At 46.0% G+C, this 16,714-nt stretch overlaps 1 protein-coding gene across 1 annotated transcript in view; it reads right to left on the reverse strand.

Annotated features, from left to right (window-relative positions):
• Nucleotides 1-16,714, reverse strand: part of DNAH14 (dynein axonemal heavy chain 14) — a 341,596-nt gene that overhangs the window by 1,973 nt on the left and 322,909 nt on the right. The window contains exons 84-86 of the mRNA XM_064595530.1: nucleotides 5,943-6,055; nucleotides 4,933-5,072; nucleotides 2,478-2,641 (exon numbers count right to left, since the gene is read on the reverse strand). Coding sequence (XP_064451600.1) covers nucleotides 2,478-2,641; nucleotides 4,933-5,072; nucleotides 5,943-6,055 — 417 coding nt within the window. The remainder of the gene's footprint in view (nucleotides 1-2,477; nucleotides 2,642-4,932; nucleotides 5,073-5,942; nucleotides 6,056-16,714) is intronic.

The following is a 16,714-nucleotide window of genomic DNA, read 5'->3' on the forward strand; positions in this document are numbered from 1 at the left end:
ATGGGAGAAGCCATGTGGGGCAGTGATTCGCTTAAATATGGCTATGTAGTGAAACCTCAGTGAGAAACTCTGAACACCGAAGCTCAGGTGAGCACTCTATCTTGTCATTCTACATCGACACTAGGAGGTAACACATCCCTGAGGGCATGGAAGCTTTGTGTCTGGGACCCTCCCAGTCCTAGATTCTGCCCTATGTGTCTCTTTGGCTAGTTTTGATTTGAATCCTTTTGCGATAATAAAACTGTAATTGTAAGTGTAGTGCTTTCCTGGAGTCCTACCAGTCTTTCTAGCAAATGATTAAACCTGAGGGTGGCTTTAAGGAAACCCCAAACTTGCAGTTGGTGTCCTTACCTCAAGTTTGAATAACCGCAGGTGAGAGAGCAAACAACAGAGAGTAAGATGTAGGGCATTAAAAATCCTGTTCACAATAGCAACAATTATAAACACTTAGGAAAACAGTGTAACCATACATTTTTAAGACCAGTGTGAAGAAAACAAAACCTGAATAAATGGAAAAACAAACCATGTTCCTATATGGAAAGACTCAGATAGCAATTCTCCCCCGAATTTATACATAAATGTACAGCAAGCTGATCAAAATCCCAAGTTAAAAAATGAAACGTAATAGGCCTAGTGTCAAATTCATCTCGAAGAGAAAGCACACACAAGACTGTTTTCAAAAGGGACGATGAGGTCATGGATTTGAAACAACACTTGTGTCATTACCGAGTCAATGCTATCCCTATCAAAATCCCAATAACATTTTTTGCAGCAACAGAGAAATCCATCCTAAAATTCATAAGGAATCTCAAGGACAACTGAGTAAACAAAATAATCTTGAAGAAAAAAGTTGGAGGTCTTACTCTTCCTGATTTCAAAGTTTATGATAAAGTGACGGTAATCCAAACAGTGCGCTATTGGCAAAAAGATGGACGTATAGAGCAATGGGACAGAACAGAGAACCCAGAAATAAACAGGTTCGAATGATTTGCAATAAAGGTGCTAAGATATTCAATGGGGAAAGGACAGGTCCCTTCAACAAATGGCACTGGGAAAACTGGACATCAGCACACCGCACAGACCATGAACTCAAAAGACCTAAACTTGGGGCGCCTGGGTGGCTCTGTCGTTAAGCGTCTGCCTTCGGCTCAGGTCATGATCCTGGGGTCCTGGGATCGAGTCCCACATCGGGCTCCCTGCTCGGCGGGAAGCCTGCTTCTCCCTCTCCCACTCCCCCTGCTTGTGTTCCTGCTCTCGCTGTCTCTCTCTCTCTCAAATAAATAAATAGAATCTTAAAAAAAAAAAAAAAAGACCTAAACTTAAGAGCTAAAACTATTAAAACTCTTAGAAGAAACGTGGCAGACAGCTTTGTGACTTGGGGCTTGTTGGTAATTTCTGAGCTGTGACAACCTTGTGCTACATCACAATGAACAACTTCTGTGCATTGAAGGACGCTGTCCTGGAGCGGAGAGGTAACCCACAGGACCAAGGAAAATCCTTGCAAGCCACACATCCAATGAGAAATTAATACCAGACTACATAAGGAACTCCTACAACTCACCAACAAAATATCCTGGTGAAAAAATGGGCAAAGGACTTGAATAGATATCCTCCAAAAAGGATGCACAGATGGCCAACGAGCACACGAAGGGTGCTCAGCATCACTCATCACTGCGGAAACGCACATCAAAACTGCAGTGAGACCCCCACCTCACATCCACTGGGATGGCTACTATCACAACACAGAAAATGACGTGTGGGCGAGGATGTGGGGGAACCCCTGGGCACGGTTGGTGGGCATGCAGACTGGTGCAGCCACTCTGGAGAACAGTATGGAGGCTCCTCAAAAAGGTGAACAGAACTGCCAAATGATCAATCCCACTCCTAGACACGCACCCAAATTAATTGAAAGCAGGGACTCAAATACTTGCACAGCCAAGTTCACAGAAGCACTATTCACGATAGATGGGATGAGAGCAACCCAGGTGACCACTGGCAGGGGAGGTGTGCAGCTGTGGACTGATCATCCCGTCCCCCCGATCCCGGCGTTGAAGCCCCATCACCCAGCGTGGCTGAATTTAGAGAGGCGGCCTCTAAGGAGGTAATTAGGATTACGTGAAGTTGCACAATGGGGTCCGGATCCAATAGGATTAGCGCCTCGAGAAAAGAGAGCAGACAGCTCGCTTTCTCCACATATCTACATGGAGGAAAGTTCTGGAGACGGACCCTGAGTGTGCATAATGCCACAGAACTGTACACTTAGAAATGGTTAAGAAGTTTTACATTATGTATATTTTACATTTCACAAGTGTGAAAAAGTAATAATTCGCTTAAGGAAAAAAAGGGAGAAAATGAGGATTTGCGCATACCTTTAGGACTCACACAGCACCTGGCCCAGGGGAAGGCTGCGGACAGGCTGCGGAGGGAGTGGCTGGTTGGACAAATGGACACTCACTCTGCTTTAAGCGTGCCAGTACCTTAAAGGCCCTCCTGGCAATGTTGAGTTTCTTTTGGATGATTATGGAGAACTCGTCGTCTCTGATGTCACTGGTGTCCGAGGTCACGTGGTGGGTAAAAGTGAGGGTGTCTGTGGAGATTCCTCGGGACCTTCCGTAGTCTTGAAGCACAGCAGTAAGAAAGGCTTTGGAGACAGACACACACCAACCAGTTCCCTGGGGGTCTGGGGGATCAGGGGCTGTGCCCTCCCCAAGGGTTCCTGGGGGCTGGGGGAGCAACAAAGCTGGGTCCCAGGGACAGTATAAGACCCGAGGGTGTCAGAGTCTTTCTCAAGAAATGGCTTCCAGGCACTGGGCAAAGGAAGGCATGTGTCCTCTGGAGTTGCTAAGCTGTGGTGGCTGTTTGTCCCCTTGGTTGCACAAGAAATGCTGTGTGCAGTGGGAAAAGGAGACCCAGACACAGTGGGAACAGAGCTAGGATAGGGGGAGGCAGGCTGAGAGTAACACAGGTCACCTGGAACCACCGCTCCTGAAGCCCAACCCCTTGACTTCCTTTCCACTCGTCTGAGCCTAGAACTTACTCTGTTTTGCTCAGGTTTGGATTGCATTCTGTGTCTGAATACCAACACTCCTAACATAGCTCCTCACCTCCTGGTTTAATCCATCCTGCATACGTTGCCCAGAACTTCACGCCCCTGCCCAGAATCCACCACACCAGCACGCACAGAAGGAATTTTAGTGCCTCCCCTGGGCAGTCGAGCCCCTGCCATGCAGCCCATGTCCTCTACTCGCTGCTGTGGGCACCTCACATGATGTCCATGCACCTGCCACCTGCCTGGGGCAGCCTTTCTCCAAGTTCCCTGTAACTTTCCGAGGCCGCCCGTGCTGGCCAGCCTGAAGGGCTCCTGTCCTCCTCCGTGGCCTCTCAGAGCTCTGCAGTCTCCGGGAGAGGGGACTGCTTTTGGCAGCAGCTGTCCCGCGGTGGCCCGAGCATCCCGCAATGCTGCCCCGCTGTCTGTGGATGAGTTCCAGCCCCGAATGGCCAACCACCCACTGGCCATTGTGTTGTCTTCTCCGAATGTCTCCGACTGGCCAGGTGGCTGTCCCCTCACTGCTCGTCACTTTGCTCCTCCCCCTGCATCTGGATTTCAGTAAAGGACGTCAGTGTCCACCCAGCTGTCCGAGCCATTCCAAACCTTCTGCTCCCTTGGGGTCCATGTAGGACTGTTGTCCAGGTCCCCTCCGGGCCACCACCAATTCCCGCCTGGAGAATAAAGCAGACTCCAAACTGCCTGGGACCCAGACTCCACCCATGCTGCTCCCTGGCCTGAAATGTGGCCGTGGCCCCTGGGCCGCAGGAGGGGGCAGACTCCCCAGTGGGCCCTATGTGCCCCAGAGCTGGCCCATGTCCACCTTTCCAGCTTCATCCAACACTGTTTGCCCGCTATGGGGCTTGCGCTCGGCCGTGGGAACCTTCCACCTCCCTAGTGTGCTCTTCCCCTCTCGTATCTGGCCCTTCGGCTCCAACACTCAGTTCCCAGTTCAGCGCCACGAGGACACACGTGGATTTCCAAGTCAGACCCACCACGTTCCTAACTCGCCACAGGTGTGTCTGGCTGTGTGACTTTGGGAAAACCACCTAACTTTGCGCCACAGCTTTCCTCTCTGAGAACAGGGATGATATGAAGGACCCCGTGAGATGATCATGAGACCTGATGAGCTTGTGTCCACAATGTCCTCGGAACAGCCCCTGGCTCAGTGTGCAAGTATCGCGTCAGTGTGCAAGTATCATCCTTCCACCTGCACGCACCTGGACGTGCCTCACGGGCAGTAAGCTGTTCCTGAATCGCCTTCCCTGACCTTCGTATCTGTCCCCCCATGTTGTGCTCCAGAAGTATTCCTTTGTTCATTTATTCATATATATTCACACAGAAAATCACTTAATCATTCTTCAAAGATTTGCCAAGAGGTTTTTAGGTGCTGGGGGCTGTATTAGGTGCTAGGGATACGACAGGGTGTGAGGACAGACCTGGGCCTGCCCTCGCAGTGCTTACGATTTAGGGTTTCCCCTTTGCCACCTCATCACACCCCCAACCACATGCTGTTGGGACGAGGTTGGCTGTGCTGAGCATGGCGCCCAAGACCCAGCACCATTTATTAATCAATGAAAATGGCTGAAGCACAGATTCAACCCGTCAGGCAGGTACCCACCTCCACGAGTCCTGATAAAAGGTAGTGGCCTCTGAGAGGGATGTGGTGTCGGCCTCGGGCCTCACAGATCAATGGCCTACAGGTCTGGCAAGGTGCAGGTGCGGTCTGGCGGTGGTAGGGGTGAGGAAAGGAAGAGGGTGGGAGGGAGAGAGACCTCCCTGGTGCAGGGTGCCTGTGGGATGCAGGGTCTCATGCTGGAGGGGAGGAGGAGGGGGGCCGGCAGTGGGGGGCCTGGGCACAGACTCGCCTGTGTTCTCACACTCACCTTGTGGGAAGAAGAAAGCTGGGAGCCAGTATTTTGCAGGAAATCCTTCAGAGAAATCACTGTGCTCATCTTCAGGGCATGTGGGGGTTTGGGTAGGTGATGGAATGGAATGCTTCCAGGTTGTGACAAATCTCATATACCTGTTGGAGGCAGACCAGGGGCCGAGAGGTCAAGGGCTCCACCATCACACGCGTTCTGCCTCCATCCTTCTGAGGCCCCTCCTTCCCTTTTCATCTCAAGCTCTCCCCACTCAGGACCCAATCTTGCACTTTAGTGAGGACCAGCTGTGGTTTGGACGTGCCGGGAAACCATGGATTTGGGTGATAAGGGGTATTGCTCCGCAGGGGGGTCCTGGCTGTGCCCTGAGGAATCTGTGGATTGTTCCAGAGTTGCTGTTTCTCTCAGAGGATGTGGCCCAGCACTCAGAGTTACATGGCCCGAGAGGCAGTTTGGAACCAGATTTTCTGGGTTCAAATCTCAATACTCCCACCTTCAGGGTACGAAGCACTGGGCAAGCTACTTCATGTCTTGTGCCTCTGTTTGCTCATGTCCACAGTGAGGGTAATGGAGGCCAGAACCTCCTGCGTGTCACAGGGCCACTGTGACAGGTACATGAGGACGTGGGAGAGGCACTCCTGGAGTGTTGGCTGCTCTCGTGTTCGACTGATTTTGATTTACGTATTAAACACATTTAAAAATGACACATAACAGATTCTCCTTTCCTTTTGCGTTTCCCCCTGCTAGTTTCCCAGGACACAGTGTAGAGTAACAGAAGGAGTCAGGTACCAGGTCCGGGCCTGTCCATCCCTTAGAGTGGACGGACTGCAGACAGGACCCTCAGCACCCCATGTGTCTCCAGGCCTTCATCCTAAACTAAAGACAGCAGTCCCCTTTGCTAAATTTACATGCTGCTCTGAGAACCGCAAAGACCAAGCATATGAAATTACATGGTAAACCATTAAGCTCTAAGCCCAAATAAGGAAGAGACACAAAGTGGCTTCTGTCCATACCGATGATGTATTGCAGTGTAAGCCATTTTGGCCCAAGTATTGAAGAAATTCACTCGCTGGATGAGATCATTAACCCAGGAACTCAGGGGCTTACAGGACTTGTAGGCATGTTTCTGTTGGGATTTAGAGACAGGCACATCATTTTTTAAGCACTTATCTTTGGGGTTATCGGAAATGTATCTGCCAACTTTGGTAATGTACGCAATTTCCAGGGAGAAATAACTTGGCAGGAGGAGGCCATTTTCCAGCCGAGAGCACATGAGAAATAGGAATACCCAGGGAGAACAGCATTATCTTAACTCTGCCTTGGACGGAACACCTGCTGTTTCCATCCTGGCTGAAGGCTTTCATCACTCTCCTCAAGTCCTTTGATCTTCTCCTTTCCCCTTCTCTGGGCAGCTTAACTTTACTTGCCATTAGATGTGAGCAATTTCAACACTCTGGCCTTCCCCTATACCAAATCCTATAAACCCATCCACTGCCTACTGTTGAATTGCTGTGCTCCTTCCAGTTCTGAGTCGACCTGCCCTGCCCATGCTCTGCAAAGCCTTTCTGGAGTATTTCGTCTCTTCTGTAGCTTCAGCTTTCCATTCTCCACCCTGTTTATTAATGTGTGATTCTATCCTAAATACACAGCCACCCGACACTCAATCCTACTTGTTTGATTCTCAACAAAATACTAGCAATTCAGGAACACATTAAAAGGATTATAAACCATGATCAAGTGGGATTCACCCTGGGATGCAAGGATGGTTCGATATAGGCAAATCAATAAATGTAATGTACCACATAAACTGAATGAAGGATAAAAATCATATTTCAATAGATGTAGGAAAAGCATTTGACAGAATTCAACATCCTTTCATGATAAAAACACTTAAATTAGGTATAGAAGAAATGTTCCTCAGCATAATAAAGGCCACATATGACAAGCCCATAGCTAACATCATATTGAATAGTGAAAGGTTAAAAGCCTTTCCTCTAGGATCAAGAATGAGACAAGGATGTCCACTCTCACCATTTCTATTCAACATAGTATAGAATGTCCTAGCCGTAGCAATTAGGCAAGAAAAAGAAATAAAAAGCATACAAATTCAGAAGGAAGAAGTAAAATTGTCTCCACAGAGGACATCATCTTATATATAGAAAACCCTAAAGATTTGAAAAAACTGTTAGAATAAATGAATTCAGTAAAGTTGGAGGATATAAAATCAACATAGAGAAATTAGTCGCGTTCCTATACACTGACAACAAACTCTCTGAAAGAGAAATTAAGAAAGCAATCCTATCAACAATAGCATCAAAAATAACAAAATACTTAGGACTAAATTTGAACAAGGAGATAAAAGATCTATACACTAAAAACTGATGAAAGACCTTGAGGAAGACACAAATAAATGGGAAGATTTCCTGTCTTCTTGGATTGGAAGAATATTGTGAAAATGTCTATGCTACCCCAAGTATCTACAGATTCAATACAATCCCGATCAAAATTCCCATGGCATTTTTCACAGAAATAGAAAAAGTTTCCCAAAATTTGTATGGAACTACAAAAGACCCCGCATGGCCAAAGCAACTCTAAAAAAGAAGATCCAAGCTAGAGGCATCACACTTGATTTTAAGCTCTATTACAAAATTGTAGTAATAAGAACAATATGGTACTGGCATAAATATAGGCACATAGACCAGTGGAACAGAATAGAGAGCCCAGACATAAACCCAGTCATGTATGGTCAACTAATTTTTGACAACGGTGCTAAGAACACAAACTGGGGTAAGGAGAGTCTCTTCAACAAACGAAGCTGGGAAAACAGGATATCTACATGCAAAACAATGGCATAGGATCCCTATCTTACACCTCTCATAAAAGTAGAAATGGATCAAAGACTTAAATGTGAAATCTGAAACCATAAAACTTCTAGAAGAAAACATATGGAGAAAAGATCCTTGACATTGGTCTTGGCAATGATTTCTTGGGTAAGACACCAGAGCAACGGTCAACAAAAGCTAAATAAACAAGTGGGGCTATATTCCTTCTGCACAGCAAAGGAAACAACCAATAAATTGGAAAAGCAACTTACAGAATGGGAGAAAATATTCACAAGCCTGACAAGGGGTTAAATTCAAAACATATAAAGCACTCATCCAACTCAACAGTGAAAAAACAACAATCCAAGTAAAAAATGGGTGAATGCCCTGCAGAGACATTTTCCCAAGGAAGATACACAAATGGCCAACAGGTACATGAAAAGGTGCTCCACATGACCAGTTATCAGGGAAATGCAAACCAAACCCCCAGGAGATATCACCCCAAACCTGGTAGGATGGTTGTCATCAAAAAGACAGGTGATGACAAGTATTGGTGACAATGTGGAAAAAGGAAACCCTTACACATTGTTGCTGGGAATTCAAAATGGTTCATTTATTTTATTTTATTTTATTTTATTATTATTATTTTTTTATTTGAGAGAGAGAGAATGAGAGACAGAGAGCATGAGAGGGAGGAGGGTCAGAGGGAGAAGCAGACCCCCTGCCGAGCAGGGAGCCCGATGCGGGACTTGATCCCGGGACTCCAGGACCATGACCTGAGCCGAAGGCAGTCGCTTAACCAACTGAGCCACCCAGGCGCCCCTCATTTATTTTATTTTAGAAAGAGCAATTGCACCTGTGTGAGTGGGGAGGGGGAAGAGGGAGAGGGAGAGAATCTCAAGCAGACTTCGTGCTGATCGTGGAGCCCCACGCAGGGCTCAGTCCCATGATCCTGAGATCATGACCTGAGCTAAAACCAAGAGTTGGACACTTAACTGACTGAGACACCCAGGCGCCCCTAAAATGATTGTCATGATGGAAAACAGTATGGTAGTTCCTCAAATATTAAAACTTGAACTACCATGTGACCCAGCAATCCCACTCCTGGTTATGTATCTGAAGGAACTGAAATCAGTGTTTTGAAGAGAAATCTGCAGTCCCATGTTCGTCACAGCTTTAGTCACAACAGCCCAGATATGGAAGCAACCTAAGTGTCTTTCAATGAATGACTGGAAAAGGAAAATGTGATATATACACACAATCAAATATTATTCAGCCATAAAAAAGGAAGGAAATCCTGCCATTTGCAACAACATGGATGAACCTGCAGGGCCTTATGCTAAGTGAAATAAGCCAGACAGAGGAAGATAAATGCGGTATCACTAATGTGTGGAATCTAAAAAAAGAAAAGTCAGTTTTGTGGACACAGAGAATAAGATGGTGGCTGCTAGGGGTCGGGGAGGGGGAAATGGGGTTGATGGTGGTCAGGGGACACAGATTTTCAGTTATAAGAAGAATCTGTTGAACTGGTGGACAACGTGGTGAGTGTAGTCAATAATGTGGTGTTGTGCACTCGGACATTGCTGCGAGTAGATCACGAGCATTCTCACCAGCATGCACACAAACCAGAGTTAACTATATTACCTGTGATGTTCATTATCTTGATCTTTGCAATCACTCTACAATGTTTATCAAATCATCACATAGTATACTTTCAATATATATAATTATATTTGTCAGTTATTCCTCAATAAAGTTAAAAAAAATCCTACTTGTTGTGGGGGAATAGAAAGGTCCCTCAGCCCTTGCCCCGTGACACCCCCTTTTCTTAATGGTCTGGTTTCTTTTTTAAGATTTTATTTATTTATTTGACAGAGAGAGAGAGAGACAGTGAGAGAGGGAACACAAGCAGGGGGAGTGGAGAGGGAGAAGCAGGCTTCCCACAGAGCAGGGAGCCCGATGCGGGGCTCGATCCCAGGACCCTGGGATCACGACCTGAGCCGAAGGCAGCCACTTAACCGACTGAGCCACCCAGGCGCCCCTATGGTCTGGTTTCTTGACAAATTCACCGGTTCCTGCCCCTTCTTCCTACCGACTCTGAACCTATCGCCTTTGGTGCTTCTTCAGAAGTCGCCAGCGACCTTCTACTTTTCTTATTCATGACTCCACCCCCACCCCCCCACCTGTCCTGCTTTGCACCTGTTCTCTGCAGGTCACCTCTGCCCTCACTCTTGCCCTGGCTTCCGTGACCACTTTCAATCCTAACTTCCTCTCTTATTCTCACTGGCTCCTCAGCTCCTCCCCCCCACTTTGGGTTGGTGTGTCTAGACCATCCCTCTTCTCTTCCTACTTCAGCTTCTTCCAGAGGTGATCCGGGACTGTGGTTTCCACTTTGTCAAGGCAATCCCTAACCTACTTTCTGTCTCTGGATTTCCCTGTTCTGGACATTTCCTGGAAATGTAATCCTACCACATGTGGTCCTCTGTGGCTGCCTTCCCTCACTCGGCATCAGGTTTTCAAGGTTAATCTATGCTGTAGCATGTGTCAGTACATCTGTCCTGTGGATGGGTAACATTCCACTGCATACATGTGTTTGTGTATATTGATGTGATCTACGTATCTACCATATTGTTTGTCCATTCATCAGGAATGTTGGAGTTGTTTCTATCTTCTCGCTGCTAGGAACATTCAAGGCAAGTTTTTGTGTGGCTATGTTGTAATTTCTCTTGGGTATATACCTAGGAGTGGAATTGCTGGGTCAAATGGTAATGCTGTTTAACTTTTTGAGGAACTTACAGATCATTCTCCACAGTGGCCACACCATTTTACATTCCCAGGAGCAGTATATAAGGATTCCCATTTCTCCATATGTTTATTACCTGCCTTTTTGATTCTACTCATCCTGGTGGGCATGAAACTGTAGCTCATTGGGGTTTTGATTTGCATTTTCCTGATGACAACTGATGTTAAGCATCCTTTCATGTGTCTATATAAGTTTTTAATCTGGTGCAAGAGTCAGGGTTTGAGGGAGGGCTAGTATAAAGGGAGAATTTACCTTCTGGAGCAATGGTTTTGTGTTCAACATCATCTGACCTTTTCAACAATCCTTGTTCACTTCCTCCTCCATGCTACCAGAACTTCATGGCTGATTTTATTCCTGTTTTAATAAATTTTCTGTTTCTAAAACTTTGTTTTCTGCTTAAGGCTAAGACCCAGTAATCATTTCATCTTTTGTTTTTAATTTTTAATTTAAAAGTGTCATTCAGTTTTTTTCTATCTGCAAAAAGCAACATATTCTCATTGTAGAAGTGTGAAAATATAGAGAGGATAAGGCAGAAATAGAAATCACTCATACTTCTATCACCTAGAGAAAATTTATTTTTGTATATTTTCTTCCAGTTATCTCCATATATACACACATATATAGTTGATTCGCCTTATTTGCAGTAAATTTTCATGAACACTACATTAGTGAACACTGAAATATTGCTCCTGATCGATCACCTTTGTCACCCAGTCAGTAAATCATCTTGTTTTATGTGTGTTTTGTGTTTAAAGACCTCTACATAGTATTGATTTCATGAATACTGAACTCATGGCCAATAGCAGTATAATTCATGGATGAACAAAGCTCTCTAACACATGTATTTCCTCCATAAAGCACAGCACAGCCTTCTGTGTGGGAACACTACACAGCATTTCAGCACTATGCTTGGGAGCCATTCAAAGCAGTAAAATCACCAATAAAAAGCACAAGATGTGAAAAATGTAGCACTAAACAGATTGTGAAAAGAAAAAACAAGAAAGAGAAGATCGCCTTTTCGATCTCAGCTGGGAATGTGCATGTAGGGGGAGTGCCATTTTTCCCACTGTACATGTATGTAAATGACTATCAAAGCACCAGGAGTACAATTTTGGAGTTAGAAATAATTCTTAGGGGCACCTGGGTGGCTTAGTTGGTTGAGCGTCCAACTTGTAATTTCGGCTCAGGTCATGATCTCATGGGTTGTTGATTGAGCCCCATGACAGGCTCCGTGCTCAGTGAAGAGTCTGCTTGAGATTCCCCCGCCTGCCCCTCCCCCTGACTTGTGCTCTCTAAAATGAAATCTTTAAATAATTTTTAACAGGCAGGCAGATTTGCAAAGATGTAATTCATGAATAAAAAGGATTGACTTGGCAAGGGTTCGTGAGGATGTGTGGACCATCCGTGGGAGGGAGGGAAGAGGAGCAGACCCCACCCCAGGCACCCTAGGCGTGGGAGACCCACACAGATAAAATAAATCCCCAAAACATTTGGCTCTGAAAACCAGAAGGGCCAAACTTTGTGAGTTCTCACAATCAGTGGGGCTTTACACCTGGAACTTTAAAAAAAATCAGCAAGTTTGGCTCTGGGAGAGCAGGGAGGGTGAGAGGAAACCGAGTTCCTGCCCTTAAAGAGAGAGAACACATAGCCTGTGGAGACAGAGTGCAGGAGCAATGGTTTGAAGAACACCTGGGGCCTGTGGGAGGGAGATTTGTTTATTCATCACAGAGCCTGTGCTGGAGGGACAGAGATCCTTAGGAGACCCCTCCAGGGACAAAGGAGCCGGCAGGCACCATTTCCCTCCCCCAGCCCACAGACACCTGTGGGAAGAGCACAGCTGGATCGCTCCCCACCGAGGATTTTAACAGCGTGCTCTGCCCCCCCACACTCCTCTTCACACACGCCCCTTCCCGCCAGTCCTCCACCTCAGGTCCCCTCCATGGCAGACCTTGCAGACACTGCTAAGACTATGTACCCCACACCCCCCACTCTTCTGCAGACCTGCCAGTTTCAACATGCCCTCGGCAGGAGCCCGTCAAAGCGGTGCCACAAGCCTGGCAGTGTGTGCGTGGCCCAGACAAGTCAGCACCACTCCAAAGTGAGTCCTGCCCCAGGGAGAGGGGAAGATAAGCACACACCCGTCTGACTGTGACCCCAGCAGTGGGCTGAGGGCAGGCCCCTGCTCTGACTGCAGGCCCCAGCCACGAACAGAAGCTTCTCCGGGGACGGCACAGGGACAGGGCCTGCAGTTTGGTGCTACTGCATCTCCGGCAAACGCCTGGTCTGACTCAACTCCAGCCCAAGGCAGCCCTGGAGCAGCCCACTAACACCACGGGCACCAGACTCTGCCCACAACAGGCAGGGAGCCATCGCAGACAACAGGACTGAAGGCAAACACATCCCAGCCACAACGGGAGGACACCCCTGGGGCAACACACATAGGAGACACCCCCGGAAGCACCAGGTTCTGGGGAACAGACATCGCACTGCAGGACCTCTTCATAAAGCCACCACTTTCAAGTGCAGGAGACGGAGCTGACTTTCCTAATAACACAGAGAAACAGACCACGCAAGAGACAGAATGAGGAGACAGAGGAATATGTCCCAAATCAAAGAACAGGACAAAATCAGAGCAAGAAATCAAAGTGAAATGGAGATAAGTAACTGATAGAGATACAAAGTAATGCCTGGTAGAGATATAAAGTAATGGTCATACAGATACTAGCTTGAGAAAAGGGTGGAGACCTCTGTGAGACCTTCCACAAAGATAGAAAACAGAAAAGAACCAATCAGATGAAGAACTCAATAACTGAAATTAAAATACACTAGATGGAATAAATAGACTAGAGGAAGCAGAAGCACAGATCAGCCTTCTGGAGGACAGAGTCATGGAAAGCAATCAAACTGAAATAGGTGAGAAAGAGTGAGGGGTTGGGGGGGGCGGTGGGAAGAGACCCAGGGAACTCAGCAACACTGTCAAGAATAATAATAGTTGCATGATTGGGATCCCAGGAGGAGAAGAGAGAGAAAAGGGGAAATGTGTGTGTATAGGAGTCTATTTATTTGAAGAAATAATATGAAGAAATAATACTCAAAGAAATGATAACTGAAAACTTCCTGAATCTGGGGAAGGAAAACAGAAATCCAGATCCAGGAGGCACGGAGAACACCCAACAAAACCAACCCAAGGATGTCTGCCCCAAGACACAAAGTAAATAAAAGCAGTGATCCAGAGAGAATTTTAAAAGCAGCAAGAGGAAAGAAAACAGTTGCAAACAAAGGAAACCCCTTAAGTCTATCAGTGGATTTTTCAGCAGAAACTTTGATTATATCCTGCTGCTCCCATCTGGCCCACAAAGTGCTAAAAGTAAACATCTGCAGCCAAGAATACTCTATCCAGCAAGGCTATCATTCAGAACAGGAGAGAGAAAAGGTTTCCCAAACAAAAATTAAAGGAATTCATGGCCACTAAACCAGCCCTACAAGAAGTGACAAAGGGGACTCTGAGTGGGAACACAAAAGCAGGAAAACACAAAAGCAGTAAAAATAAGTATACGTGTAAGTATCTCTCAAGGGACTCACAAAATAAAAGGATGTAAAGTATGATGCCATATACCTAAGTCATGGGGAGGAGTAAAAATTTAGTGCTTTTAGAATGGGCTCAAATTTAAGTGACCATCAACTTAATATAGACTCCTATACACATAAGATGTTATATACAAACTCAGTGGTAACCACAAATCAAAAACTGGTAATAGAGAGGCACCTGGGTGGCTCAGTGAAGCGTCTCACTCTTGATTTCAGCTCAGGTCATGATCTCAGGGTGGTGAGATCAAGCCCCATGTTGGGCTCTTCGCTGGGTATGGAGCCTGCTTGAAATTCTCTCCCTCTCCCTTTGCCCCTCCCCCTCACTCTATTTAAAAAAAAGAACAAACTCCACAAATGACTGGTAATAGATACGCAAAAAATAGAGAAATCCAAGTATATCACTGAAGAAAACCAACGAACAGAGAAGAACTACAAAAACAATCATAAAATGAGTAACAAAATGCGAGGTGGAGCAAGATGGTGGAGGAGTAGGAGACCTGGATTTCGTCTGGTCCCAGAAATTCAGCTGGATAGGGATCAAACCATTTTGAACACCTATGAACTCAACAGGAGATCGAAGAAAAGAATAGCAGCAACTCTCTGAACAGAAAAGTGACCACTTTCTGGAAGGTAGGACGTGTGGAGAAGTGAATCCAAGGTGATATTCGGGAGGATAGACGGCAGGGAAGGGGGCCTCTGTCAGCCGCTTCTGGCGCGTGATAGAGCCGCGGAGCACAAAATTGGAACTTTTAGAAGTCTTCTCCACTGAGGGACGTTGCTCCAGTGGCTAAGCGGGGAGTGGAACCCTCATGGGACAGTGTGGTCTCAGGACCCTCGAGGTCACAGGAAGACCAGGGGTGCCTGAGTGCGGCAAAGCTCCCAGGTATTGGAGCAGGGAAGCTGGCTGCAGAGACAGAGCCGAGGCGCGGACTCTCAGCTCAGGGTTGCCATAAACCGTGATCCGCGGCACAGTCAGGCCACTGCTCCTCCAGCAGGGACCCAAAAAGCAGCAGATCTGGGGAGACTCCCCTTCCTCCCCTGGGAGGAGCAGCATGGGAGCACACCACAGGGATGTGCTGGGCTTGGAGACTCCACACCGAGTCAGGAGTCGGGTGCCAGAGATAGAAAAGCTCGGTCACAGGCTGGGTGAGCACAGAGTGTGGCCGGAGACCAGGGAGACAGGAGTGATGGACTGCTTTTCTCTGGGGGCTCACTGAGGAGTGGGGTCCAGAGTCTGCAGCTCCTCTGGGGCAGAGATTGGGAGGCCACCATTTTCACTCTCATCCTCCAAAGCTGTGCGGAAAGCTTGCAGGGAACAAAAGCTCCTGGGAACAAACCCGAGCAGATTACTTAGTCTGGACCGGCAAGGGTGGGGCAATTCCGCCTCCGGCAAAGACATTTGGATACCATGGCAACAGGCCCCTCCCCCAGAAGATCAGCAAGAACAGCCAGCCAAGACCAAGTTTACCGATCAAGGAGAACGACAGAACTCCAGCACTAGGGAAATACAGCACAGAGAATTCATGGCTTTTTTTCCCCATGATTCTTTAGTCTTTCAAAGTTAATTTTTTTTAACTGTTTTTTTTTTTTTGAATTTTTCTTTTTCCCTTTTTCAACCACATCTTATCAATCCCTTTTTTAATAAATATTTTTTATTTTTCATTTTTAGAGTTATATTCTATCCCTTCATAGTAGTTACCCTTATTTTTGGTATATATATATAAGTTGCTCTAAAATTTTAAGATACAGTTTCTTCTAACAGATCAAAATATACCCTAAATCTCTAGTGTATGGCTTTGTTCTAGTCTCCTGCCTGATCACATTCTCCCCCCCTTTTTAAATCCTCTTCTTTCTTTTTTCAACCAACTTCTTATCTTATCAATTTCTTTTATAAAACCTTTTATAATTTTCATCTTTACAGTCATATTCCATCTCTTCATTGTATTAATCCTTATTTTTGTACATATATGTTTTTCTTTCTGTAAAATTTTGGTAGGCACTTTCTTCTAACAGACCAAAATACGCCCAAAATCTAGTGTGTGGCACTGATCTATGCACCAGCCTGATCATATTTGATCATATTCTGTTTTTGTTTTTGTTTTTGTTTTTTTTTTTTATCATTTTCTTTTTTCTTTCTTTCCCTTTCTTTACCCCCAGTTGCAGGTCTTTTCTGATTTGTTTAGTGTATATTTTCTGGGGATGTTGTTACCCTGTTAGCATTTTGTTCTCTCATTCATCTATTCTCCTCTGGACAAAATGACAAGATGGAAAGAATCACCTCAAAAAGAAGAACAAGAGGCAGTACCGACTGCCAGGGACCTAATTAATATGGACATTAGTACGATGTCGGAACTAGAATTCTGAATGATGATTTTAAAGATACTAGCTGGGCTTGAAAAATGCACGGAAGTTATTAGAGAAACCCTTTCTGGAGAAATAAAAGAACTAAAATCTAACCAAGTTGACATCAAAAAGGCTATTAATGAGGTGCAATAAAAAATGGAGGCTCTAACTGCTAGGATAAATGAGGCAGAAGAGAGAATCAGTAATATAGAAGACCAAATGATGGAAA

Source organism: Mirounga angustirostris, unplaced genomic scaffold (assembly GCF_029215605.1).
Source record: "Mirounga angustirostris isolate CCGP_5_RB_7025 unplaced genomic scaffold, mMirAng1.0.hap1 SCAF_6, whole genome shotgun sequence".
NCBI classification, from domain to species: Eukaryota; Metazoa; Chordata; class Mammalia; order Carnivora; family Phocidae; genus Mirounga; species Mirounga angustirostris.